The sequence below is a fragment of the Euprymna scolopes genome, chromosome 3 (genome assembly GCF_053919585.1).
Source record: "Euprymna scolopes isolate OS-2025 chromosome 3, ASM5391958v1, whole genome shotgun sequence".
NCBI lineage: Eukaryota > Metazoa > Mollusca > Cephalopoda > Sepiida > Sepiolidae > Euprymna > Euprymna scolopes.
The window spans coordinates 57,756,498-57,779,467 of record NC_136484.1 but is presented as its reverse complement, the minus strand read 5'-3'; the positions used below and the strand labels follow the sequence as shown (position 1 = coordinate 57,779,467).

The 22,970-nt window shown below is 32.9% G+C and overlaps 1 protein-coding gene across 19 annotated transcripts in view; it reads left to right on the top strand.

The window, feature by feature from the left end:
• Positions 1-18,809, top strand: part of LOC145255706 (uncharacterized) — a 150,459-nt gene extending 131,650 nt beyond the window's left edge. For all 19 annotated transcript variants that reach the window (XM_080114445.1, XM_080114437.1, XM_080114380.1 and 16 more), the window contains 5 exons: positions 3,657-3,734; positions 10,175-10,231; positions 11,879-12,045; positions 14,367-14,457; positions 18,598-18,809. In XM_080114445.1, coding sequence (XP_079970571.1) covers positions 3,657-3,734; positions 10,175-10,231; positions 11,879-12,045; positions 14,367-14,457; positions 18,598-18,665 — 461 coding nt within the window. In that variant the 3' untranslated portion in view covers positions 18,666-18,809. The remainder of the gene's footprint in view (positions 1-3,656; positions 3,735-10,174; positions 10,232-11,878; positions 12,046-14,366; positions 14,458-18,597) is intronic.
• The last annotated feature ends 4,161 nt before the right edge of the window (positions 18,810-22,970 follow it).

Sequence of the window (22,970 nt, the reverse complement as noted above, 5' to 3'; positions counted from 1 at the left end):
ATATTTTTTATCTTTCTAGTAGGATTATCAAAAAAATATTGATTCTTTCTGCATTTTTTCAAATGGTATTATTAGGTTGGTGCAAAAATAATGTCGTTTTTTTTTTTTCGTTCAATTTTATTTAAAAAAACGACATTATTTTTGCACCAAGCTATTATATATGTTATTTATATGTTCGTTTCCAAAGCTGACTAAAATTATGGGATTGTGATTGTTTTTTTTTTCTTTATCTTCTTTTTTAATGTTTTGTACTTGTTTTTCCGTTTCTGTCTTAGGAGTTTCATCTCCCTCTCCCTATTTAGCTGTGATCATTTCAACTTTTGATTCTCTCATACTCTCACTTTTTTTTTATTGTTCTTTTCTCTTATTTCTTGTTGGTTTCAATATAAGTTACTTTATATATATATATATATATATATATATAAATTTAGTTAGTTTGACGAGACTGGAGCTCGGTTTCCTTATGATTTAAATTCATATCTAAGGGATCTTTTAAAGGTAGACATTGTTTCTTTTATGGCTGTCATCTGTATTTGTTACAGCTTGATCTTCCAGGAATTGTGTCTCAGTATTTCTTATGATCTTTTTTTTATTGTTAGACCGGTTGCTCCTACCACAACCAGTATCATATTTATTTCTTTCAGAGACTATCCCATTTTTGGCCCCCTGATTTTTCAGTGGCGTCCGTTAGTCCGGACTATTGCCAGATAACCGTCCATTAGTTTTTCCTGAAATTTTTACACAAATTTCATTAAATAGATGTGCACAATAAAAAATTTTTTTTTTTTTTTTTTGCAAAAATTCCCGTTGTGGTCCCAGTGGCTCAAAAGAGGTAAAAAATGACCCAAAATGGCAAAAAATGACACATTTTACCCCATAACTTTTGATCCATCCATTAGATTTTTTTAAAATTGGCCAAAATGTGGAGCCCATTGTTCTTAATATAAATCCAGTATGGATGACCCTGGCAAAATTCTGGTTTGCGTCCCCGGGGAACCCTCTTTTTGTGGTTCTTTTTTATTTCTCAACAAAAACTTGATGTGTCTGACTATATAGTGGTTTTTCACGGTGGTCAACTCAAATATACATGTGTTAAGGCCTGAAACTGCACCGTTATCCATTTACACTGGGATTCAGCATCCCCAGGGGCTCAAAAGAGGTCAAAAATGGCCAAAAATGACACTTTTTGACCCATAGCATTTGATCCATCCATTAGATTTTCCTGAAACTTGGCCAAAATGTGGAGGCCATTGTTCTTAATATAAATTCAGTATGGGTGACCCTAGCAAAATCCTGGTTCACATCCCTCATGGACTTTTAGGGCTAAGAAAACATGCATTTTTGGAGCTCTTTTTTCATATTACTCAAGAACTTGATATATATATCTATATAGTAGTTTTCCATGGTGCTGAATTCAAATATACATGTCTTAAGGTGTGAAACTGCACCGTTTGTCCATTTTCACTGGGTTCAGCATTTCCAGGTGCTCAAAAGGGGTCACAAATTCCCAAAAATTGCACAAAAATGACACCTTTTACCCCATAACTTTTGCTCCATCCATTAGATTTTTCTGAAACTTGGCAAAAACGTGAAGGCAAGGTTGGCCCTTTACACTTCTCACATTCATCATTCCTTCACTATTTTTTGTGGTGTCATCTCACATGCAGCACAAGAGGGGGATCACGCATGCACAGCTTGTTGAATCATTGTTGAAGTCCTTATATTTTGTTATGTTTTCCTGTTCGGCTCTTTTAAAGCCACAATCATTTGGAACGGTAACATCAATAATGAATGTACTCCTATCAGGTTTGTTCCAGATAACAATGTCTGGCTTGATGGCATTATCTTTTACTTATCTGTCCGCCTTTGTCATAGAACATTAACTTTTCCATTCGATGTTATCAGTGATGGTTCATGCTCTCACATGTTCGACAATCTGTCACGTATCTCTCTGCAGATCTTTCAATAGAAGTATTTACATACTTTGTTGTGTTGGACAGTGTAAAGGCTATCTGCTAATAGAATTTGGTGTCCAGGCATTAGAGGAGTACTGTTGCCACATCTGGGCTGGAGCTGCTAAAAACAGCCTATTCTGCCTTGACAGAGTACAAAATAGACTTCGTTGGCGTAGTGGGTGATGCCCTTTTCTCTTCCCTACAACCTCTCTCCCACAGAAGAGACGTTGCGAGCCTATCGTTGTTTTATCGTTTTTCCATGGCAAGTGCTCGTCTGAGCTCCAATCTCTGGCCCCCCCTCGCCAATCTTTCACGAAAAACACCCGTCTAGCTGAAACCTCTGTCAGTAATTTTCCCCACTCTTTATCTGTGCCTAAATCAAAACGTAGATTCTATGAACAAAGCTTCTTTCTTAGAAGTGCACGACTGTGGAACTCTGTTCCGTTTGCCTGTTTCCCACCTGACTACAACTTGGATGTCTTCAAGTCCAACATAAACAAACTCCTGACGAACCGCCCCCTTAAGTAAGACATTCTATCAAATCTCAATACTAACGATTACTACGATACTATCCCATTGATTACTGTACACGCAATAACCCTTATCCCCAAGTGGCTTCTGGGCCTTGATAAGTGGTGACCTCCACGTTAAAAAAAAAATGGCTCAGGCTCTCATTTGCTCAGTAACAAAATTTGTGCTGGCCATTTGTTTGTAGGCCAGCCATTTCTTTAAATCCATTTGTGAGTAAGCCTTTGTCTTGTTTGGCTATAATAATTCTTTCATCATTAAATGGAAGTCTACCATTCTTGATTTATTGAAGTGAAGCTTCCCTATCTATATACGCTTGATAATTTCCCTGCTCGCTTATGTTGTTTCGATTCTTGTGTTTCCATGCTTACTTATGTGAACATTTTTATTTATGTTTGAATATGTGAGTTGTTTTATAAAATTAGGTACGGAAAAACTGTTTGGAAATCATCCGATGAAACGCAACATATGGAGCCATTTACCAGTGCTATTATGATAGGATCTTCTTTATGTTATCGAAATTAGTATTAACTATCTTTTATGTATACATGTATGTATATTTATCCCAAACAAGGCATGTTGCCACTTGGAACACAAGACGTTACTATTTGGGATCATGTCTAACATCGGATAGTGTTTGTTCACATTACATTTAAACTCCTGCAGGTTAGTAACATCAGGGAAACAGGAAAACGGGGGAGAATTCCAAAATTTAGCAGTCCAAGACCTCTACAGGGAAGGGGTGGAATTTTGCTGCTTGTTGTCTTAGCTGGAGATATTTACATTTAGAGGGTACAAGTGCTATGAGTTCACCAGAGCACATGCCATTAAAGTACTTGTAAAACAGGTACAGGGATGCAACATTGCCGTGATGGGACAGGGGTTTGAGCTTGGCTGATTGTGTGAAACTTATTAGATTTTAGACTTTTTTTTTTTTTTTTTTTTTTTGACCCCTGTTATGTATAATGTTGTATGAAAGTTAAAATAGTATAAACTTTAGTTCATAGTTTTATACTTTTTTGTTTTGTGAAAAGTGTATGCTAACCACATGTCCAAAAACGTTTATTTTTTTCCAACTTTTCTACTAATCTTGTTTGAGTTCAGCGTTTCTTAAAATACTTTTTATGTATCAAGTTGATTTCTAATCTTAATCTCAACATTTCTTGTGTGCAGCAAAAAAGAAAAAGCAATCTTCGAAAAAGTTACATGAAGAAACAGAAAATGAACAAAATACATCTTCCAACGCAGTAGGTAAGTCAGTCAAAAATTGCTTTTTACATTTTTATCAACAATCAGAAACAAATATGTTTCAAATGAATATTACTTTTTTTTGGGGGGGGGGGGGGTTCACCTGTTATCCCATGCATGCAAATTCTTCCTTAATTAGCATAAATTTGCTTATTTAAAAAAAAAAAAATTTTTTTAAATATGGCAGGGGGGTTTTTCTTTCAAAATTTAACTTTTTTTGTTGTTGTTGTTTGTTTATGTTAAAAATTTAACATTTAAATTAAGGACATTTTATTAATTAACTATTAATTGTGGTTTTATTAAAATTACAATTAATAGTTAATTGATAAAATGTCCTTTTCAAAACCAATATGCAAGTACCAGCAAGTTAGCTCATTTTAATAACAAATTATACAAACATTTAATTTTTTCTATTATTTTGCAAATTGGTGCTTATTTTTCATTTTAACACACAAAAAATTTTTTTTTTTAATTCTTAACTTAATATTAAAAAAAAAAATGATAACAATGGTAGTCATTTGTTATTTTGAGAAAAAACTTTATTAGTTTAACTTTCCTTCTGAAATTTTCTAAGAAATTAGATTGAATTCAAGAACCATTGCTAAAATGTCTATGAAAGGAGACACACGTTGAGACTTAGATGAATGCAATAATATTAGCACAAATAAATTGAGGTTATAAAGTGTTTCAGATGTTATCTTGTTTACAAGGTAGTCACCACTTATCAACGCCCGGAAGATATTCAGGGATAAGGGTTATTGTGTGTACAGTACGTTAGTGTTGGAGATTTGATAAAGTGTCTTACTCAAGGAGGCGGTTCATCAGGAATTTGTTCACATTGAACTTGAAGATATCCAGGTTGTAGTCAGGTGGGAAACAGGCAACCGAAACAGAGTTCCACAGGCGTGCACTTCTAAGAAAGAAGCTTTGTTCATGGAATCTACATTTTGATTTTGGCACAGATAGGGAGTGGGGGGAAAATTTTTGACAGTGGTTTCAGCTAGACGGGTGTTTATCATGAAAGATTGGCGAGGGGGGACCAGAGATTGAAGTTCAGATGAGCGCCTGCCATGGTAGTAACGATAAAACAAAGACAGGCTCGCAACGTCTCTCCTGTGGAAGAGAGGTTGCAGGGAAGAGAAAAGGGCATCACCCACTAGGTCACGAAGCCTATTTTGTACTCTGTCAAGGCAGGATAGGCACATTCTGGGGAGAACCATGGCTGGCTGTTAGGTTTTTGTTGGAATTTTTTCGATGGTATGAATCGGTCTATGCCTACAATTAGTCATTCGGTCAGGTCTGGTACTATGGAGGACACATCTTTTTTAAAGATGGAATGCAGTAATAGATCGGATATAAATGTATGGAAGCTATCCCAGCCAGCAGTAGAGTATCGATATACAGTATAGTGGAGAGGTACATCTCCAGACTTATTGCATTTCGTTTTTATCTTAACTGATACAGCTACGTGATCGGAAGAACCCAGAGGAGACAGAACGGAACTTGAACATAGCTCAGAGGAAGTTGTGAGAGAAAGGTCTAGAAGGCTTGCATACTGACCGAAAGTATCAGGCACTCGGGTGGGTTCATGGACAATCTGAGTGCGGTCATAGGCAATGGCAAAATCATGACAGAACCTCCCCTCATCATCTGTCTTGCTAGAGTGGGTCAGCCATTCCGCATTGTGGACATTGAAGTCACCACAAATGTGGATGTTAGCTGAACGGTGAGCAGACAGGATGTGGTCAATTTTTTTCAGATATGCTCTTAAGGATAGTAAATCCACTGTTGTGGGGGCGATAGAGAGCGAATATAAATGCAGTGGTGTAAGCAAGTGCAACCCGGAAGCACATATAAGGTAAATTAGGGTCTTCTCTGGAGATATCCCTACCACACGGAAAGCCATCTTTAATGTAGGCACATATTCCATGTCCATGGTGATCTTGGGGGTCAGACTTAGATGTTAGAGTATCCTTTAATTATGAATTCGTCAAGGGAAGCGGTCTGCCTAATGCCAGTTTCACTTAGGAAGAATATGTCTGGTTTCCTCTTCTGTAATTGGGTTTCAACCTCTGGAAGGTTGGAACGGAGACCCCTTATGTTGGAGAAGGAGACATGGTAGTAGGGGTCTACGTTGGAGGATGGGGTTCTAGTTTTACACGTGTTATTTTTCTGGAGGTATTTCATGTTGAGGATTGGGATTTGTGGAACAGGTTGACAGACTTGGTTAGAGCAGGACAGAGAGGGAAGGTAAGAGAGAAAAGGAGAGGAAGATTTTTTTTTTGTAGCCATGATAAGGTAAAGCCGTAACAATTACCCACTAGTATGGCATCAAGAGGCCCCGCTCAAAACTACTGCATGGTCCAGAGTCCATTCACCAAATGGCAATACAGCAGCCCCAGTATTTTGCACCGTCTGATAGGACGGCCTCCTTAGTGGTTAATCCAAGGTTTGGGTCCCTGACTATCAGGCGGATAACATCAGCCCAGATGAAACATTTACCTCCAGCACCCTTACTAGTGACATGACCACAAGGATAGACATAGGAACAGAAAATTTCCGACATCTCAGACTACTGTTCATGAAGTGCTATCGTTCTGGAGAGCAGCTTTTTCTTCACCCTTTGTCAGAAACATCACTCATTGGAAATGAGGACTGAAGGACAAATAAGAGGAAGCGAGAGTAACGAGAACTGCCGATAACACATCCACAATGCGTTGTCTACTCTCCATTTAAAAAAAATAAAATAAAAAACAGGGGGGGTGTCAGGACTTATTAATATTTACTTAGTATAAGCGTGGCCTTCGTTATAAAGATGGCCGGCCAGCTGAAAAAATGACGTCATCGCCGAGGTCCCAACAAGCAAGATATGTGGAACTCGTAGACTGTCAATAATGAACAGTAATTTTTACAGGCAGCGTTACAAAACTTCAAAATTGGATTAAAATAAAGAAATAAAGAAAGAACACGATTTATACTGAAACTCATCTAATATTAATAATAAAAAAATAATAAAAAAAAAAACACAAGTTATTTGTTTAAGTATATTATAAGCAATTGAATATTTCGTTGTATTATAGATTTTAAAGATTAGAATGCGTTCTTTAATTACTTATAAATTACATTTTAAAAAAGTGAAGGAACACGATTTGATTTGAAATAAACTTGAAGTTTATTTAATATAATTAAATGAAAATTATGCATGTAAGATTATGAATATTTGAAGCAGAACACAAGCAAGACATTTGATATGAGTTAAGACAATAAACAAATATTAAAATTAAACTTTTTTTTTAAATCAAAATGAATATTTTTTTTTAAAATCAAAATGAATATTTTTTAATCAAAATGAACCACAATATTTTTTCAAAATCAAAAACAATATTTTTAATAAATTCATGAAATATTGCACAGTAAAAAAATTAACCTAAAGAAAAAATCATGTTTCTTATTTAAGATTATTTCACCACATAACAAAAATAACATGCAAAATCATTTTTTTATATCCATATTTTCAGTTTGTTAAAATACGTGGGTTTGTATTACTGTACACATAGATTCGAAAAAGTTGTCAAAAAACAAATATATAACAAATAAATGTTATCAAAGGCAAGATAAGTTACTTTTCTGCCAAACTGGATATATTTTTCGTGTTTTTATTCAATGTAACATGTTTATTCAGCTCGAAAAACAGTGTTTACCGATGTATTCGAAAATTCCAGATGGCGTCTGATTCTCTCTTTAACACGGTAAGTTTGGGATAAGGTGTTATAAATACAAAACCGGATAAAATACTGTTAAAAACTCGCTCAATATATGTTACCGTGACATAGGTTGACATATATTCGGCGGGTTTTTAATAGTATGTTGTATAGTTTTTTATTTATAACCCCTTATCCCAAACTTACCGTGTTAAAGAGAGAATCAGACGCCATCTTGAATTTTCAAATACATCGGTAAACACTGTTTTTCGAGCTGAATAAACATGTTACATTGAATAAAAACACGAAAAATATTTGGTAGAAAAGTAACTTATCTTGCCTTTGATAACATTTATTTGTTATATATTTGTTTTTGACAACTTTTTCGAATCTGTGTACAATACAAACCCAATTACGTTAATGAAATGAATTGTACTTATTTACTATGCCTCCCCACGGGACAGAGTTAGACACCAGGGTCGTTTTTTAACGTGGAGAAAAGGTACAAAAATAAAAATTGTCTCAGTCGTGAAGGATTTCTCCTTCACCGAAAGAGAACAAGAAATAGAATGCAGCATCTGGAGAACAGATACTACACTTTGATCTGGTCCCGAAGGCCAAGACTGTTTAAGACCACGAGTGAACGCGCGTTTTTTTTTTGTTTTTTTTAGTTTAGTTTCATATATATATATATAAGTATTTTTAAATTTTATCTTTCTAGCTTTAAAAAAAAGTTTAAAAATTTTATCAGCAGGCATAATTTATTTTTAAATATTGAAAAATTTCAGAAAAATAAATTAGTGTTAGATTTTTAAAACGTGTGTCAACAGCTTAAAAAAAATCGTGTTTTAAAGAGTCGATGTTGTCTCGCATTTTCATTAGTTTTGTATGCTGTAAAATTTTTTTTTTTAATATTAGCAATTTATTTGAAGCTTCTTCTTTTGAATGGTAGAACATTTAGGATGATATTGAATTAAATTATAGTTACATCGTGTTAAATACAGGGGGGGAGCACGTTAAAACTTACTTTGCTGAATGGAGATGGTGTAAAATCTTCTTTTTTTTTTTTTTTACTGCATTATAATTCTTTATCTTTCGGAAATGAAAATACTGTCACTTTTTGGTCCTTTACGATAATTTCCTCAGCAAGTTGGAACGATGCACCGTGAAGGCATTTTAATAAAAAAAGAAATATTACACTGACTTTAAGACGTTACGAATGCCTACCGGTGACTACCGGTGTCACCGGTATGGACTATCCGTGATGACGTTAGCAGATTAAATTATTTTTGCCCACCGGCCATCTTGTCTTTTAAGACGGTCTTGGTATAAGTCCATCGCTTTAATTTCAAATTAAAGATATTCGAAGATAAATTCCCTTCCCATAATTACAAATGAAAAAGATGGAATAGATATAGGTTACTGTAATTTCGTTTAAGAGTGTTCATTCTTTCTTCTTCCCAAGAGATACTTCAAACAAAGAAATTATGACAATTTAGCACTGAAATAATTTTAAAGATACCGGTCTGGAGTTTCCACGTGTTCAGATATTCATTAAACTGATTTCTTCTTTGCCACAAAGGCATCTCTATCACGTTGGAAAGTTTTTTACTTACTGACACTTGTCATTCGAGTTTCGCTGCTATGACGGAAGTGGTGGAGAATGGGTTATAGTGGGAGGGATTTTTTCATTTATATTTATAGAGAGAGTAAAGCATTAATCCTAAAAAGAAAAAATTTTTCTGGGGGTGGGGATATTCTAGACATTTTGCATTTAACTTCAGATTGAAATAAAATGTATTAGACAAAATTAATTCAAATAAACAGTATAATAATAACAATTTAGCACTGAAATAATTTTAAAGGTACCGGTCCGGGGTTTCCACGTGTTCAGATATTCATTAAACTGATTTCTTCTTTGCCAAAATTGTAGTGGAGATGAATTTTAAATTCAATATACAATAATACTTTAAAAATAGTCATTCGAAAACCTACAGTGATTTTAAACTTTTTGAGGCCACTCAATTTCATAATTGTCTATATATTTTTGGGGAGCAAAGACAAATGACACAAGTAAGAGAGACTTTTTTTAATAACATGAATAGGTTAGCTAAATAATTTTGGAGCAAGAAACTATATCCGATATCTGCAACGTTTTTGATTTTAAGGGAGGCAGTATTTGATTGACACTGCAGGGAAGCCATGATTTGATATACTGTTTTGTTTTTAAATACCTGAAACAGTGTTTCATGATAAACAACTTATGATTCATGAAATAATATTAGGACTAGTGCGAATCTTTTGAAGCAAACTAAAATGGTGATTGCAAGAGATTAATTAGCTTACAAGCAAATGCATTTTCCAAAGACTTGATTAAAGTTTTTATTTGTTTAATATAGTTTTAAAGGTCGAAATATATATTACATTATTACATAAGAAAAATATCAGTTTGTGTGTCCATTTTCTCATTCTGCTTTGGAGCATTTCATATCTATCGAATTGTTGGCATACCATCATAATCCACAATTAAAACATAACTTTAGTTTAAATTGTCTGACTTGAATACATGACTTAATGATTGAAAAGTAGTTGAGGTTGAGAGTTCAATCCTTTTCATAGGTTATTGCCTGGTTTTAAAGAAAATAATCAAGACTTTTATTGTTCTTTTTGCTATTTTAGTGAATATGAATTTCTGTTGTTTTGTTCCCAAAAATGTGTCTCACTCTTGTTTGAACTTTGCAGGGAAAACATCTCAATCTCAATCTCCAGTGTTACAAAAAAAATCTCCCAACAAACGAAGTAAGAAATATTTGAATCTCTGTCTGTCTGTCTCTCTGTATATTTTTTATTTATGTACATAAGTTTTCCATGAGTGTGTGTTTCTTGCTAACTAGCAATCATCAGTGTGGCTAGGCTTTGGCAAGGATTGAATCCATTACTATATTGTCTGTTATCTAACATTTTACCACTGGGTTATAAAAGCTTATTTAAAAAAAAAATATATGTATGTGTGTGTGTAAGGATTTTTCTTTATTATAATTCCTTTTTTGAATTTTTGATGTATTGATAACTATTGTAATTTATTACATTTTTATGTTTTTATATAGTGTATTTGTCTTTTTTTCTGTGAACTTTAAATAGAAATAAATCACAAAAATATTTTTATTATATGAATATGTCGTTTATTCCAAAGATTAATTTTTGTCATTTATAATTTAAATACATTTTCGGGCATATCGCGTGTACATGGCATAATTCAGAGGTCCAATTTTCACAAACTCTATATATTACATTAGATTGTATTTTGGCAATAACCCATCGAATGTTGTCTTCCAAGTGGTCTATTGTGTCTGGTTTTTCAGCATAGATATGGGATTTTCCATATCCCCAAAGAAAATAATCTAATGGGGTTAAATTGTACGAACAAGATGATCAGTTGACAAGTACATTTTGTGAAATTATTTGTTCTTTAAATGTTTTTCTCAGTAAATTGATCATATTATTTGCAATTTATAAACACTGCTCAGTCTCTTCATGATAAATTGTCAAACAAAATTGAACTCATAATCACTGCTAGTTGTAAAATCTGCAATTAAAAAAACTAGAGTTGTTGATTTAAAGTTTGCTGCCTATAAAAAAAACATCCTATATATTTTTTAGTTTCTACGGTTGATTTATTTGTAAAATCAATGACATTTTTAATCAGCAAGTTTAAAAAAAGGTTAAAAAAAAATAGATGCTGGTGACCAGTCTTTTGCATCTCTGTACAAATCAATCAGTATCCTATGTATCATGGGTAAATTGTTTGTATCTGAAAAACCAAAAATTTGCCAATCATCTCAGCAAAAATCAGTTTACTTTGTTACAAGCAATACAGATTCCATCCTGCAAGTTCATCAGCTGATGTACTGACTGTAATATCATACAGAATCAGAAATCTATTAACAGGGCCTTTATTACTAAAGCATTAGCATTTGACATATCAAAGACCTTTGATAAGGTTTGACAAAGCTTTTCTACACAAGCTTACTAGCTACTGAATAACTGATAATGTCTTTGCAGCCATTAAATCCTTTCTCTCTCTCCTTATTCTATGAAAGTAGTTGTTAATGGGCAGGTGTCTAAAACACATGAAATCAATGCCAGCATGCTTCAAGGATCTATTCTAAGCCCAATCATCTTCCTGGTCTTCAAACATTCAAACTCAACATCATGAATAAATATTTGAGTATATAAAGAACTTGAACACAACATTTTTTTTTCAAAATTACTGGATTCGGCATTAAATAACCCAACAAGAGTTGATATGCTTTAAAACAAAACCATCTAGTAACAAGTAAGTGACAAAATGACTTGGATTGAAACATGCAATATATATTGTTTTCTTGCTCTAAGCAATGGTTTATTTCTCATGATTCATATCTGCTTTTGTTTCCTCTTTTTCAGGCTCTTTTTCGAAAAAGGACAGCTACACATTTAATTCATATACAAGCATAAAAGTTGATCATAAAATATCCTATTGTGTTTGTTCTCAAAGTGACATGGCTATGATTGGTATGATGAAAATACAAAGAGGCGGATATAGGAACAGAAACTGCTCTCTTAAAGAGATGGTAAGCTTGAGAAATCTATTCATATTTGTTGACTGATGTCTATGTGGTACTGTCAAGTTTGAAAGTGGGCAACTAGATTATCCACTCTTGGGTAATTGGCTGTTTGTAGACATGAAGTGATGCTGCATCAGTGATTTGTATATCGTGTGGCTAAGTATGGAAACAGACTAGTAAAAATAAGGATGCAGGCATGTTGATAAAGCAAAACCAAGATATTTCAATCTATTCATACGACTATAATCATTTGTTGTTAATAAGCTTCAATGAAGAAAAAAACGAGAATGTAAGGCAAAGAGAGAGTGAGAGGAGAGTAAAGAATAAAAGTAGGTAGTAGGAGTAAACCGTATGCGTGAATGAGGGATGGCGGTCTGGTAAGAGAATGGAAGAAGAGCCAATGAGAAATGCTTGAGGGTGGGGGGTGGGGTGCTGGAGATCTCTCCCTTTCCCCAGATACAACTTCCACTCAAATTTTCTTCTTTTTTGCCTAAAATCCTCTCTAGATTGCCTTCTATGCTTTACTGCATAAAAAACTTTGTCTCTGCCATGCTTATTCACTATTTTATATACAAATGCTCCATTTTGTCTTTTCATTTCCTATTTTACACTCTCTCTCATATTAAGCGTACTATTTGGTTGGATTGTGGATTCAGATTCGGACTCATAAAAATGTTAGGCGTCAGAGTCGGATTTTTTAATGACTCTAATTCATATTATTTGGATTCTTTGGACTAGTGTGTTCCTCTTGAGTGTTATTTTCACAACATGTCAGTCAATGTAACCTCTGAATTTGTTCAGGTGTATCTTGCTGAACTTTGGAATTTGCATAGAATTTCAAACAGAGCCCTTTATTTAATCCACGGGCATAGCATGCTCTCATTCCATCAACCATGACTGGGTAGAAGTCCTAAGCAATTCGCAATTGTATTTTGAGTGTCACCCACACTGAGGGTTGAACCTTAAACCTTCAGAAGAGTGTATCTTTACAACTGAATTTTACCAAGTACTTTATCTACTATGCCACGTATCCTTGCAGACAATTCTAGTACGAATTTTAGGAGCCTGACTCAAATTATTACTGAATGTTGGAAGACTTTAAAATAAGGACTGAGAGTTAAATATTTTGTAATTCTAGGAGTTTGTCAGAATTTTTTTAATTCTAGGAGTTTGACTTGAACATTATACTTTCTGACTCTGCAACATTGATGTTTAGCTAATCATGAATAGCTTTGGTTTCTAATTTTACTGAGAGTAAGAAGAAGGCTGTATGCATCAAGAAGGAGTATTCGGGCAGAAGTAGACATAAACATTCTGTTCTTCATCTATTCAATATAACAAGTAAACTGGTTACTTACACGCTTTATCACAAATGGATCATGTGTGAATCTATATGGTCATACACAGAAATGATGCACACAATGTTGGTGTAACGGAACAATGATAACCTTATTACTATCCATCAGGTTAGGGTCTCACAAGTTATTTATAAATATAAAAGTAAAAAAAAGGAACCAATATTTGTTTTAAAAACGAAAAACAAGTAAAATGATTCCTGAGCAACATCAGGCAGATAAAGCTAATATACAATATAAAGGGTAGTTGTATGTGTGTATGTCCTGCTAAAAGTCAAAATCGACAAAATAAAAACCCTAAATTTGTCATTTTCTTGATTGGCATTGCCCCAGATAAATAATATTGAAATTTAGAAAGTATATTGAATATTTGACTCTAAACTTGCACAAATTTTGTCAGTGAAGGGAAGGGAGGTAATTTTTTTTTAGACAGACCATGTACTAATTAAAGGGAAGTAACTGATATTTTGAATCAATTAGGTAATTCTCTTATTTCAACTCATTCCTGAATGAATCTAGGGAAACAAATTTTGTGTGTGTGTGTGTGTGTGTGTGTGTGTGTGTGTGTGTGTGTGTGTGTGTGTGTGTGTGTGTGTGTGTCCCTGTCCATCTGTCCTGAGAGAAGAATGGGTTGGACAGAGAATAAAGATGGAGGGGAAACTAGTGGAGATGTAGAAAGAAAATGATAGAGACAGAAGTTTTAATAAAAAAAATGTATTACACTTTTGCCCTGAGCAATGCTGGGTAACTCTGCTAGTTGTATAGAAAATGAAATTTCAACTTTTTAAAAATAATTTTTGAAAAAATATTTCAGCAGTATTCACACATTTTTTTTCTCTTAAATTATTATTTTTTAAAATTTGTACACCTTCCTCCCATTTTTTAAATACTGATTTCAGGTATTAAACATTTTGTTTATTTAGAATTGATAACATAAAAGTTTCAAATTTACCTGTTTTTATTCCTGTACAGTTTTTCACAGTCTTGACCGGAAATGTCAAAGTGCAGGTTGATGATGAAGAACGATTATTGGTTTGTCATGACACATTTGTTGTCGCTAAAAGTAAGTGTTTGTTGTATTTGTTTTTCTTTTGCTTCTTACACATATGGTAGATAGATAGATATAGTATGTCCAAAAACAAATAAAATATGTTTACCCTCCATTTTGCTCTATTATATTTGAACATATTTATCTTGCTCCTATAGTGGGTAGATTAGACACAAGGGTCAGAAAAGTGGTATTGAAAAGCCAGCAGCATCCTTAGGGAGGAGGGGCACTCCAGACTGCAAAAATACCTAGGCAACCCTGTCAGCATTCCCTGGTAAGGATACCTTAGATAATTAGTAATAAAGTAACCCTCAAACAGAGAAGGCAAAGCCTGTGAGAGTGGATCTCCTAGAACTGCACAGAACAGGTATCATACCACAAGCAATAGGCATGACAAGAATGGTCTAAATTGTTGATTCTGGTGCCAAGGCACAATGAAAAAATGTAAGTATAATCAAAAAGTATTATTCAAGAGATTTGAAAAAATGCATCTATTTAATAATTAGGTGTTTAACACAAAAAGGTCAAAGTTTACAGAATTTAACAACGCATTTTTAAAGTGCTTCCTTTTGACATTCTTCATCCATGCAACTTTGAAGATTGTCAAGGTGGTTCGTAATGAAACATATTGGTCTTCAACTGTCCCCAAAACCAGAAGTTCACTAATGTGAGATCAGAGGAGTAAAGTGGACAACTTCTCTTGCATCCCCTTGAGATTACATTCTCTTCTCCGAATGATACTTCCTATGAATAAAACTACCTAATTTGAACTTTCTATTCTTCAACTGCCTGCCATCTTTATTTTTGGTCTTTGTGCACATTTTTTTTACAAATACAATCATATAGCACCCACTTCTCCCAGGATAAATCTTTAAACAATACATCTGTTATCCAAAGAGCATCGTTTCACTATGTCATTTGCTACATGTCATTAAAGACTTTCTAACCTGTAAGCTAAGTTTTTATTTGTACATTTCTAGTGGAATTTTCCACTTTTCTTAATTTAACTTCATGTTGAAAATTCCGTTTTTAAAATGGCCACATCCAAATATTGCTCTATCATTTATTGCTCAGTATCAAAGATAGAGTATATAGAAATCAAATTAGCATACAGATGAGAATTGAATGGCAGTTTCATAGTTAGGTTATTGACTGAGCATAAAACTTTGTCATAGATATCCAAATATGCCAACTATAAAACCTTAATCTGTATGTGTCACAATCATAGTGAAGGCTGTGAAACCTGATCAATGAGAGCTGTGGATCTCAAAAAGCTGGTAGTATTTGATCTCTCCCGAATTCTGTGGGTCTGCTAGCACCATTTTGTTTCCAATACTTAACTCTGGATGTGATGCAGGATCATCCCCTTCAATATCACTCTCTTAAAGAGGAGACTTCGGTGGTTCAGCATCGCTTAAACCCAGCAGAATTCATTCTTGAAACAATAGCTCCAGAACCACTACAAGGTTGTCAAAGAAGCCAACATCGAACCTAGCTTCGATACACAGGTCTGTAGTGTTTACTGCTGGTCCTGGGACTGGCTGCCCATCATTATTTTGGCCGCTACAAACCGTCAGGCATAGTTTGCGTTTATCCGGGACACTGTGTGTTCTATGATAGGAGTCGGCTCAACCTATTTTGGATGAATGTCACCTCAATTCAAGTCAGTCAATCTATATAAGTAAGTGAAGTGTCTGTCTGCTATTTATGTTCAGAATATACTGAGATGATTTCAAACAACCTTGGCATATTCAGGGAATGTCAAAGGTTATGTAAAGTTTTGTTTTTTTGTTTTTACTATTCACCACTTATTAAGGTACATGGGTCATTCAAAGATAAGGATTTAAGAGATTGCCATTTGGACGATGATTGCTTCTACTAGAGGATTGAATACAAGGATAGGATAGATTACTAAAAGAATGGTTCAACAAGTATTTGTTCATGTTAGACTTGAAGATGACCAAACTGTAGTCAGTTGGAACACAGACTCGTATTTTGTTCCACAGATGGGAAATATATTTTGTTCATGGAAGTTTTGTTTAGTCTTTGGTAAAGACCCTGTTTTATCCTGAAAATTATAGATGTGATTTCTTATGGAACTGAGTTTTCAATTAAAAGTTTTCTTACAATAAAGAAAGTCATGAGGAAACGTAAAAATATGCAGCTGGATGGTATCAGAAGCAACTTTGATTTTATAGTAATAACTTGTAAAAGCATCTGTCTATTAGTCTGCATTACCCTTGAGGTGCTGAAGATGACCTTGTAACCAGTTTTCTTTAATCGTCTTGATTTTCTGTCTTCCTGAGTATGTTACTCATCGCCAACTCTTCAGTCTCAGACATTGTCCTCCCACTTCTTTCGTTGTCTGACTCTTTTTTTCCTCTTTGTACAGTTGTTTGCAGGATTATCTTCACTTTATTTTCCTCTTTTTCACAGTGGTCAGTAGATCTGATATGACCTGACTGCTTGTCTGAGTCTCTTTTTTTTTTATATGGTTTTTACATTATATGTTGAGGATACTAATTGTCTGTATTTTTGAGATGAGGTGTTTTCATTGATTCAGATTATCGGACTGACTTCCTCATCTTGGTTGTTATAGTCACAACGTTTCGGCCGTTTTGTCCTCCGGCCTTCATCAGGTGTTTTGTATCGAACTGGAGAACCGTTTGTTAGGAGTCTTGAACCCAACCCTTTATTATTATTACGGGGGTACCGTGACAACCTACTGAACAAACCAAGCTGAATGCAATTTGGACACCTCTGATAAAGAGAGAGAAAACCTTGAATAACAACATAGGTTTAACATTAACAAAAACCAACTAAGAATAGTGACATATGGCCGAGTGGTTCTAGACGTTGTATCAAAGTTTACAGTTACCCAAAGGTACTGAGTTCAATCCTGAACGAAGGCAGTGAAAAGTAACATTCAAAACAGAGAATCAGCAACTATGTCCCAGAGCCTAGCTGGAGTCCAAACACAGTAATCCGTAATAATAATAAAGGGTTGGGTTTGAGACTCCTAACAACGGTTCCCCAGTTCGATACAAAACACCTGATGAAGGCCGGAGGGCAAAACAGCCGAAACGTTGTGACTATAACAACCAAGATGAGGAAGTCTCAATCAATATTGAAGATATTTCAGAAGCATTTCTGTGTTGTCTGTATCCTTCTCTCTCTAGGTCCACAGTTGGTCCTCAAAATGTATTTACATGCAAATCCTTTTTTTTTTCTGATTTTTTTTTTATTTCAAAATAAAGTGCTTGTCCAGAAATGCCCCTATTTAAAAAAAAAAAAACATCTGTGTGATATACATACCCATGACAAAAAGAAAATATTGTAAATTTATTAAGTAATCTTATTTTTATAAAGAAAATAATTTTTAAGCAAATGTTCCAATGTCCCCATGTTAAAAATGACTTTCTAAAATCTCGCAAGATCAAATTGGAGTTCTTTTCTTTTTTTTTTCAAGATGGCGTCGCAATATTGTCTCTGTTCGTTTTACCACAAAATTTGTATTTTCTTATTTAAAAATAAAACAACTCGATAAATTTATGTGAGCTTTTTAATAAAATTTTTTTCTGTCAGATATATACATAATACAGATAATTCTTTATTTTTTATTTATTTATTTTTTTTTTTTTAAAGCAGGAATTTGGGACAAGCACCTAAAATAACAGAAACCCTATCAAGACCAGAACGGTTGAGAATGCCACCATTTTTCAGATAAAAAAAAAATACCAACGGAAAAGTAATAGTGCATGCTGGGACAATTTTGCAATGCCGTTTTTTTTTCATTTGTTTGTTTTTTATGGAGAGCTACGATTTGCTGTGGCAGCCAAAGTGTAAGATGTTTTGGGCCTTGATAGGGTTAAACAGCAGCATTATATATACGTTTTAATTTGTTTTTTGATATTTTCAAATCATAAATATTATAAAAACAAATGTTTACGTCCTTTGATGCAATTTTCATTTTATGCACCTATAGACACTATTATTGTGTTTTGCTTTTTTTATTTAATGATTTATTTTTTTGCATCTTTCAATTAATTGACAAGTAATATATATGTACCAATCTAAAAAAAAAAAAAAAAATAACAAATATTCATCCTTTTAGATATTTAATTATATTTTTTCCTTTATTTTTATTTTTTTTAGACGGAGAATACAGTATCAAAAATACCGCTAATAAAATGGCCAGCCTTATCTTCACGATCATCAAATAAAAAAAAAAGATTGTAACTCACCAAAGGTCACTGCTCTTTTCTCCTCTCTGCCACACATTTTTTTGTTTCTACCCAACCAATTAGATGTTTGGCCAGAGAAATTCCTATGGTTTTATACAACGCCACCAACTCCACCCACCCACAGAAATTGTAATCATCACATTTTTCATTTGTAAATGACATTATTTCGTACATTAGTGTTTGAGTTTCCTTCTTTTGTCCCATATTTCTCTCCTGACTGCTTTAATCTCCTCTTCCTCCTCCTACCTCATTGCCTTTTTGTTCTTGTCCGACTATTTCACTTCTTGCGCCTGTTAATTAACTCCTACACCCGGGGGAGGGGAGTGGATACATAGTCTGCGGGCATTTTCACTAGACTATGGAATCGGCTAATGCAAACTCAACTCCAGTCAGATCTATTGCATTTACTTGTAATACGAATGATAATGGTATGAATAACCCTCCTTCCTCTATAGCTGAATAGTAGCTTAAGTATTATTTTATCAAATACTCCAAAAAGGGATATCTCATAAAGCAGACAAATGAAACTTCTACGCCATTTGTTTTAATCCTGCCCTTTATCTTTCCCTCGTCCTCCTTCATATGTTTGTATTCCAAAACCAAAAGAGCACATCAGATAAAAAGAAATATACCGCATGGATTTTTATTACACATTCACACAATTGCTAAGCAGTTTGTGTATTGACAATGTAAGACCTTCGCCTGAAAATCTTCTCCGATAATTAATCGCATCGCACACTTGTCTCTTGTAACTTTTTAGATTCTTGTACTTTTAAATGAAATCATTTTATTCGCACACACACTAAATAAACATTTTCGAAATATCCATTGCTGCTAGTAAAAGAGTGAAAATATTTACACATGCATATATATATATATATATAGTAATTTATAAAATATATATGGCGATTAAGCTACACTGAATATTCTGCATTTCATCCAACTATAGGATTCGTCAGGCTTATACGCATAAATCTATACTTTCATATATTAAATTTATGTGAATAAATGAAGTAGTTATATATATATGTATATATATATACACTTCGCTATCTCACAATGTCCGATTCATGCTTTCTCACAATTTTCAACTGAGTTTGATGCTACTAATCCTGCAGAAGTTGTTAGTATTGTAATATTTTCATTCGAAGATTGCAAGAATGCATGAAATGACTACCATGAAATAGTAAAGTATATATGATACTAGCAGGTTTAACCAAGTTGGAGGTGGGGGTACATAATGTCACAGGCAACAGTATAATAGAGACTAATGAGCAACTTTTATATTTTTAATTTCATAAACATATGACCCCAATTTCTAGGGAGATTTAGGTGGAGACAGGACATTTGCTTCTTTCAAAAGTAAAGCTAACTCATTAAATTCTCTATATCCCGAATTTCACAGAAATCTAACAAGTAATTTTTAAATCCATGGGTTCATTTATTATTTTCAAGCGACTATTTTTTTTAATCTTTTGCATGAAACTAAATAAAGCCCATATTACTCTCTATTAAGCTAAGAAGCTGTGTTCAAAAATTCATAATGATTAGTAAATTAGTTTCAGAGTCTACCTTCACACGAATGAGTATACAAACAACTTCAACATTATAAAGAAAAACAAAAAAAAAATTCTATCAGACATCAATTTTAAAAATGATGTTTTGTTTTCTCCTAAGACACTCTTAAAATATCCAGGTGGTCTTGAAATTTGGATAATCTTCCTCAATTGGTCAAACGTCATGCAAATCAGATTTTTAGTTTTAACACCCATACTAAACCATCCCCAGCAATGTGCTGATTACAAAAATGTTATTTGTTTTGCTTGGATACATATATATATATATATATATGTATATTGTGTGTGTGTGTGTATATATATATATATATATATATATAGTGTGTACATTCTACAGAAGATAAATATTGAGTACTAGCATGTTATTGGAAATGTTTTAGCATGGGTTTGTATGTTTGACAACACAAGAAAACTCAAATATCATATTATCAGAGATTAAGAAAGATTCTTACAGTTTTAAAACCAGCTGAGCATTTTAAAGGGGTGTTATGAGCTTATGTTCCCTTTATACCTTCTATTTGAAGATTGTTGTCTTCTGTGATTTTTTTTCTCTCTATTAAAGTTTGAAACTTTTATTTTATTTATATATATATATATATATATATATATATATAGTGTTGGGATGATTAATAGGAAGTGAAAAAATCAGAACTTTTTGATTTTTAAAAATTGAACTTTAGTTTTGTTTCCAAAAACGATTCTTTTAATTTTTTTTTTTTTTTTTTAATATAAAAATGAAACAAACATTTATTTATTTATTAGAAAATTGTTTATTTACAATATAAGACTTAATGACTAAAGAACGGCAGATGAGAAATCCCATTTGCAGATGTAGTATTAGTCTAATTTATTTTTTATTAGTAAACTAGCAGGTTACCCAGCATTGCCCAGTATTAAACATGACATTAAATTGCTTTAAAAAATGAATTAAAATAAATTGACACATGGTCATGCGGGTATTATGTTTTTTTCTAAACCGTTCACTTCTTGTAAGTAAAAAAAAAAAATACTCAAGCTCAGATCAAAACCGAAACCTAAAGATTATGTGTTAAGCACGATATCCATTTGGCTGGCCTGACATCATCTTTGAAATATGTTTTCAATCTAGTTATTTTTAATATAATATGAACAGTTTTCTCATGCGCAGTCGTGGAATAGTTAGCAAATAGAAAAAAGTTCAACAACTCTCACGTACCAATTTTTCAATTTTGACCCTTTAACAGCCTGTTTGTGTGGATGAATCCAGATTAAAAAGTTTTCCATGTGTTTAAATCAAATTTCAAGTCTGTAGATTAAAAATTCATTGAGTTTATAGGTTAAGAAGTGTCCTCACAGTCACACACACACGTTCTCACTCTTATAGAATATAAGATTATGGTAAGCAAAGTAAATATTCTAGAGTTTACTTGCTTATCTTACCAAACCTTTTGAAATGTTCAATATTCTTTTCACACCTATTTGCTAAGCATTTATATGACACCGCTCAGATAGTTCACAGTTTAATATTAAAAGATTTTAAATCTTCAGACAATATTTTTTCTTCCTCTTCTGCCGCTGATTTGACCTTGGCCATTGTCTGATATATATCCTCTATAATAATTAATATTATGTATTTTTTTTCGGTTTTGGTATAAGTAAAATAGATGAAAATCTTACAATAAGTTTATGAAAACCTTGGATACAATGCATAAAGGGAAAACATTTAGAAGTTTGTCAAATTAAAAAAGAAATTATATCTAAATTTAATAGTTCCTCCCACCCTGCAAAAAAAAAAAGAAAAGAAAAAGAAAAAAGATTCTACTTTTTTTTAGTGATTGTGTGTGAATACACTGATAAAAAAAAAAAAAAACAAACAATTATATTAGAATTTACAGTTATGCATTAATTGCACATATAAATTTAACTTAAAACAATTCCCTATTTCTAGGCAATTCTAACTTTTTAGGTAAGTCTACAAATTTGCTATTATTATTTAGAAACTTATTCTTTACATGTGGGTGAAGTTTAAGTATTCTGTTCTTACACTGTCTTATTTTCATACTAATTGTTTACAAAAAAATTCAATTAGTATTTTATACATTAACGACAAACTAATACACATTACATTTGTTTTAAAATCAAAATAAATCTCACAATTTTCAATTAATTACACAAAAAATATTTGAAAAAAAAATTTAGAAAGAGCTACCTGTGTAATGTACCTCCATTAAAGTGCAAACATTACATGGATGTTTTTTTACAGTAATTTGAAAATTTTTTAAAAAGCATAAATCTCTAATTATATATTTACAAATTTTAGAACAGAATCAGAAAATATTTTAGAATCATCTCATCACTTATATATATATATATATAGAAAAAGAACTAACCAAATTACATGTTCATCAACATTTTGTCTTTATTTGAAGACTTCCTTAGAATGAATAATTTGAAGAAAATAAAATACCAACACAATATTTGAAGATATACGTGTTTTGTTTGTGATGTGAAATGGATGTCTTTGTTCTATTTAGGAACAAAATCTCTAACGACTACATGATGTCAAAAAATCTCACTCACTCGATTTCACAACACCATGTACACTTAGAATTGCGTTCTGAAATAGTTTTAAAAAAAAAAAAAATCATTTTCACATCACAAACACAAGTATGTCTTCAAATATTCTACTGACATTTTATTTTTTTCATATTCACCTCAATGAAGTCTT